This window comes from Apaloderma vittatum, unplaced genomic scaffold (genome assembly GCF_000703405.1).
Source record: "Apaloderma vittatum isolate BGI_N311 unplaced genomic scaffold, ASM70340v1 scaffold20770, whole genome shotgun sequence".
NCBI classification, from domain to species: domain Eukaryota; kingdom Metazoa; phylum Chordata; class Aves; order Trogoniformes; family Trogonidae; genus Apaloderma; species Apaloderma vittatum.
In genome coordinates, this window is record NW_009693112.1 from 7,110 (window position 1) to 12,890 (window position 5,781).

Consider the following 5,781-nt stretch of genomic DNA (forward strand, 5'->3'; position numbering starts at 1 on the left):
GGGCTGTTATTTCTGGGCTTAGATACTTGGGTTTTTTCTTTTTTTCTCTCTTATTTTTCTTTTTGCAGCAGTGAGGTCTATGATAATCCAAGATAGACAAGGAAGTAAGTAGAAAAGCAAGGGCTGAATAGCTGTATGCAACCTGAGGAGCTCTAGTGGTTAAAGTAAGAATCTACATCCTGAACAACAACTAATTAAGTCTGGTTGTCATTGTCTGAAAATTTCGAGAGTGCTTAAATAATCAGGGTCTGATACTATAGTAAGCATTAGATTTGAACTTGTATTTTTCTTTTCTTGGAGAGAAAAAAAATGTTTTATTATGTCTTAAGTGTGTACTGTTTTAACATATAAGGTGGGATTGATTCACCTGACCTTAATTAATGGTGTCTGAGCACACAGTCTGTGCTTCTGCCTTAGTCAGCGAAGAGTGAGGTGCTTAGTCTCATTCTGAGGCCCTGGGACAGATAAGCCATGTCCTAGAGCTGCCAGTTTCTCTTCTGATTATGGAAAGACCTCACAGAATTGCAGAATGTTTGGGGTTGGAAGGGACCTAGTCCAACCCTCCCTGACAGAGCAGGATCACCTCGAGTAGATCACACGGGAACACATCCAGGTGGGTTTCGAAAGTCTCCACAACCTCTGTGGGGCAACCTGTTCCAGTACTCTGTCACCCTCACAGTAAAGAAGTATTTGCTTGTGTCACCTCAGGTGACAAGCTTAGCTCTTGGTGTCTAAAGCCAAGCAGAGTGAATCCCAACTCAAGTGTGTAAAAGTGCAGTAGTGCCCCAGTAATGCCGCTGTTACTGGTGATGCTTTGAGCACGCAGACAATTCAGGACTTCTCACTGCAGTGCCCTGATCCTTTCTCTTTTCTGTGGGGTGGAGGTAGTGCTTGTAACTGTATTTCGTGTCCTCAGGCGCTCAGTGTTGAACGTTTTATTACAAAATCAGGTTGCTGGCAGATGTTCACTTGGGACAACAGAATAATGGAACTTTCCTGAGTGGTCTTTTTTTAATGTGTTCTGGAAAACTGATCTTCTGATTGAGGTTTCATTTCACACCAGGCACACTCGGTAATGCTGTGAAGCAGCGTGGGACAATTGATCTGTGTTATGTTGGACCTCTGCTACAAACAGAATTCTGTCTGCCTTTGCATCCATCTGTTCCATGATCTCTCAATGTCAGTGGCTCTCAACATGCATTTTTCATCCAAGAAACAGTAATTGGAAAATAGTTCATTTACCGCGCAGCTGTATTTGTTGTTGCAGTAATAGCATATTATTTACCAGTGAAGACATTTAAACCTTTCATACCATTCCATCAGAAAGTATCCTCACAAATCCCTAATCTATTTATTTAATTTTCTCTAGATTTATATAAATATTGAAAAAGAGGCGCCTTTCTGTATGCTTAAAGCACCTTGGGCATAGCTTAAGTCTACATTGCAAACAGAATCTGGAAAGCGTAGCAGTCTGCATATCTCTCCCCAGGAGCAAACTAGACGGCTCAGAAAGTCAAATTTCTCTTTCACTCACCCATTAACAGTTTGCTCCCTTGACCATTCGCTGTGTTTATCTCTGCACCACCTACTAAAACTGCTTTAAATGAGTGAATAAATTGTTAAGGAGTAGAGCATTTCACAGAAACACGCAGCTGGGTAATAGAGTGGAGTTTATTGAAGCTGGATGGTTGAAAGGTTGATGAAATGCAGTTCACAACAGTATTACGGCGCATAAGGCTGTGATGGTTGTACAAGTCCTGGTGGCTGAGGGTGCCTGACTGACTCTAGGACAGACAGAAAGTAGTTCCTTCGCAGTGGAGTTTAGTTTCATTGGGAAAATGTGGTATCTCGGGTGATTGTAGGATTCAAAGCAGTGAAAAGCTGCTGATTTTTGGTCAGTCAGTGGTAATTCCTTTGCTGGTGAATGTTCTTCCATGTGAAGCTTTGGCCGGGGGGTGAGGTTCTTTTGGATTTGCCTTTCATACTTTTTAGAAGCAAAGAGTAGTTGGTGTCTCTTTCCTGTCCCACCTCCGTGAGTTACCAGGATTTAGTCTTAGTTCTTGTTTCCTGATGTGGCTGCCCTGAAAAAGTGCGTGCAGATCGGTGGTGGCATTTAGTTACCGTTCTCATAGTCTTTCTGCTATTCCTTGCGGTGATTCCATGCCCTTCCTTTGCCACTCAGACCAGTCTAAATGTTTTCACTGTGGTTCTCTGCGACAAAGAGGCAGATTCAGGGCTGCCTTAACAGTCCCGATCGCCTTTTTACTTTATGGAATATTATATAGATGAATCCTGTTGGGACAGGCCAGAAGGATGGGAAGATGTGACTGGTTTTGCAGACTAAGAAGATAGTTTTGAAAAGGAGAAGCAAAAAACATCTCTGTAAGAGGGATATAGATACAGCTCTCGTGTGATTTGGCTGCTAACTTAACTCAGTAACTGTCAAAATTCCTGTCAGTAAAGCTGCACTTATCTAGTGTGTCATTACCCCTGCTTTGGCTGGTGGACTTGACCCCTGGAATAATGTATTTACATAGTAAAGATTTTAATCCAGAAATCTAAGTGGTTGTACAGTGCACAGTATGATTTGTTAATAGAAATCAAAAAACCTCTTATCAACTCGTCACAGTTCCGCAGATAGATTTTTACTACTCGTTTGTTGGTTTTTTTTTCCTCTTGACTTTCAAGTTCTGATGAATAAAGCAATTCTCGTGTTCCTCTGACAGATAAACCGAGGTCACATGACAACTGAAGCAAAGAGGGCTGCCAAGATGGAGAAGAAGCTGAAGATCTTGCTCGGTGGTTATCAGTCTCGAGCAATGGGCCTCATCAAACAGCTGAATGATTTGTGGGACCAAATCGAACAGGCACATCTGGAGCTACGTACATTTGAGGAACTGAAGAAACATGAAGATGCTGCAATCCCTCGGAGACTGGAGGTGAGATTTCTAAATCTAATACTTTAGGTCAAATACAGGCACTTTGTGGAAAAGATGTTTTTACAGTGCGTGGGCTCTGAGGTTCACAGCCTGAGTTTGTATCAAGTTTTCAATAGTCTTTATAAATTATATTTTTGCTTATTACCAGGCTGCTCTGTCATTCACTTCAGTATCAAAGATTCTATGATCCATATATTAGAAGCTGGGACTAATCTACTAGTGTGTTCTTTAACTTTGTTTTTACTTTATTTCCTTGTGTGGTTTATTTTATTAATCTTCTGCAATGCGTATCGGCAGAAGTTCCATATCTATCTTAATTTGGCTTGTTTTGGTTTTAATTACTGTTAGAACTCTGGGTAGATCTGAAACTTGTATAAAGCCTCCTACTTCCTTAAAAGTCAGTGGACCAAATGCCAGTATATGCTACAGGATATTCTTCTTTCTGTTCACATGTTGATTGTATTACTCCTTGAAGCTGACGTTGTTGTCGGGCCTGCAGCTGCCTGGACTTTTCTAAAGCCAGTACTGAAATGGGGTTATTGCACTTATTTAAACATGGCTCTCAGTTTCCGAAGCTGAGCAGTTGGTTTGCAGTTCTACTTTTGAGCCACTCGCAGAGTTCAGGCCATTTCCCTGACGTCCTGTTGCTGGCCAACAACATGTGATTCGGCCCATTGCTTCTGACACCACCTGCCTCACCCACCTCTAACTGGCTGGCATGGCTTTGAGGATCTCTTTTTTTTCCTTTAAGCAGCCTTAACTTCAGCCTGGAACTAGCAGAAACAGGTACACTGAGGTACCTGAAAGCAACGCCTCAGAGCCGCTGTTCTTAGTTTAAGGATCTCCTGGGTTTTTTTCTCTGCTCTATTTGGCTGACATGGCAATTATAGAATCACAGAATGTCTTAGGTTGGAAGGGACCTCCTGGCCATGGGCAAGGATGCCCTTAACTAGCCCAGGTTGCTCAAGGCCTCATCCAGCCTGGCCTGGAACATCTCCAGGGAGGGGGCATCCACACCCTCTCTGGGCAATTTATTCCAGAGTCTTGCCACCCTCAGACTGAAGAAGTTCTCTAAGATCCAGTCTAAACCTGTTCTCCTTCAATTTAAATCCATTTCCCCTTGTCCTGTCACTGGACACTCAAGTCCCTCCCCAGCCCTCCTGTAGGTTCTCTTTAGGAGTCTTCTCTTCTCCAGGCTGAACAGTCCCAGCTCCCTCAGCCTGTCCTCATAGCAGAGATGCTCCATCCTCAACCAAGACTCCGTCCTAGGCCTGGGCTAGTGTCAGGCTTTCCAAGAAATAAGTACTCATCTGAACACCATTTTTCTTTTTTTTTTCTTTTTAACTCCCGGAAGAGAGGGTTCCATTGAGTCTTAACCACTCGCTATAAAAAAGATAAATTGTATCAGTTCTTAAAACTGAGTTTATGAAAATGGGTTAGAAATGCTCATAGATGTGTTTACAAACTCAGAAGTGTTTAATTGGTTTAATGGGCTTTAACAGTTAAAATGTATTAAATGGCTTGATAGTTACTAGTCGCACCTGTGTTTTTAGTAAATGGTGTTTTAATCAGGTCTAATCCTCAGAATATATTTACTGTCTCTCCTGATACAAGAGTGGAGCGAGATCAAATGAGCTGGCAGCTGGCAATTTTATAAAAAACAGTAGTTCTCCGTGATGCACTGTGTAGGTAGTGGCAGAAGGCCTGTGGAAAGCCTTGTTACAGGATGTGGGGTTGATTAGGAAGGTTACCCAAAAAAAGGTTTTGAAGAAACTCATGGAAGAAGAATCCACGGATAACTGCTAAATACAATGCACTGCTGGTGGCAGGTTTCCAATCCAAAATCTCTTCTTTTGAAGCATTTGATACTAGATACAGTCAAACCCGGGGTAAGATACCTGACATTTGAATCAAGGTAACTGTGATTCTTGATACTCCTCCATATCACCTGCTCTGTTTTACATTTGTGTTTAAAATAAGTAATTTTAACGATGCTCTGTCGTGGTTCTGACCCCTTCCTCTGAAAGAACTGAAATAGAACCTTTGGTCAAAATTTTCATGGGTGTGACTATGGGAAAAACTGACCGGTTGCTTAATTGTGTTTTCATTACAGTGTCTGAAGGAAGATGTGCAGCGACAGCAGGAGAGAGAAAAGGAGCTCCAGCAGAGATTTGCTGACTTCATGTTGGATAAAGAGACTTTTCAAGCAAAGTATTAAAGCACAAAATTCCATTCGTCACTGGTGTAACATTTTAAAAGTGTACAGATACTTCTCCAGAAGCTGTTGCCCTCAGCTGCAGAAACGTAGCCTGCTGTTTGCAGCTTGTCAAGTTTTGTTCCTTTAATGGACTGTTCCAAACGATATGAATGGCTTTGGCCACTATTAAAAGTTGAATTGAAATGTCCAAAATTTTATTAAAACTGAAAAATGACTCTGGTATGATTTTAGCCATGTCTTCATTCGCTAGGGTTATCACATTATTCCTAGTGTTCTGTCAGTCTTAAGACCTGTAAGATACATGCCTGCAGAATAATGTCTTTTGAATAAACCTGGAATGATGAAAAATAATGAAGAAATAAAATGCCTGTCTTATAATTTGAATTCAGTCCTTCCCTATCCCAGGCCTCTTTTCTGTTTCTGGTAAATTGTCCTTCTTCCTTTCCCCTGTTGCTGCTTTTATTTTCCAAAACTGTAACTTGTAATAGGAAGGACCTGTGCAGAGTGGTGATGGTCTGTGTATCACCGTGATCCTGATTCTCCTCTGTGACTAATCCCTCCCATTTTTATCAAGAGGTTCAGATGGTCCTGCCGGCAGTAACTTCACTGTCCTGATACAAGGTA

At 41.7% G+C, this 5,781-nt stretch overlaps 1 protein-coding gene across 1 annotated transcript; it reads left to right on the forward strand.

Moving 5' to 3' along the window:
• The first annotated feature begins 2,727 nt into the window (after nucleotides 1-2,727).
• On the forward strand, nucleotides 2,728-5,521 carry LOC104280358 (cell division cycle 5-like protein). Its single transcript, XM_009877985.1, has 2 exons — nucleotides 2,728-2,939; nucleotides 5,053-5,521. Exons 1-2 carry the CDS (start codon nucleotides 2,742-2,744, stop codon nucleotides 5,155-5,157), a joined length of 303 nt encoding a protein of 100 aa, XP_009876287.1. The 5' UTR covers nucleotides 2,728-2,741; the 3' UTR covers nucleotides 5,158-5,521.
• Nucleotides 5,522-5,781: the final 260 nt, after the last annotated feature.

Coding starts and splice junctions, on each gene's coding strand:
- LOC104280358 (XM_009877985.1), top strand. CDS start 2,742: ATGACAACTGAAGCAAAGAGGGCTGCCAAGATGGAGAAGAAGCTGAAG. Junction 2,940..5,052: donor CAATCCCTCGGAGACTGGAG/GTGAGATTTCTA, acceptor TTTTCATTACAG/TGTCTGAAGGAAGATGTGCA.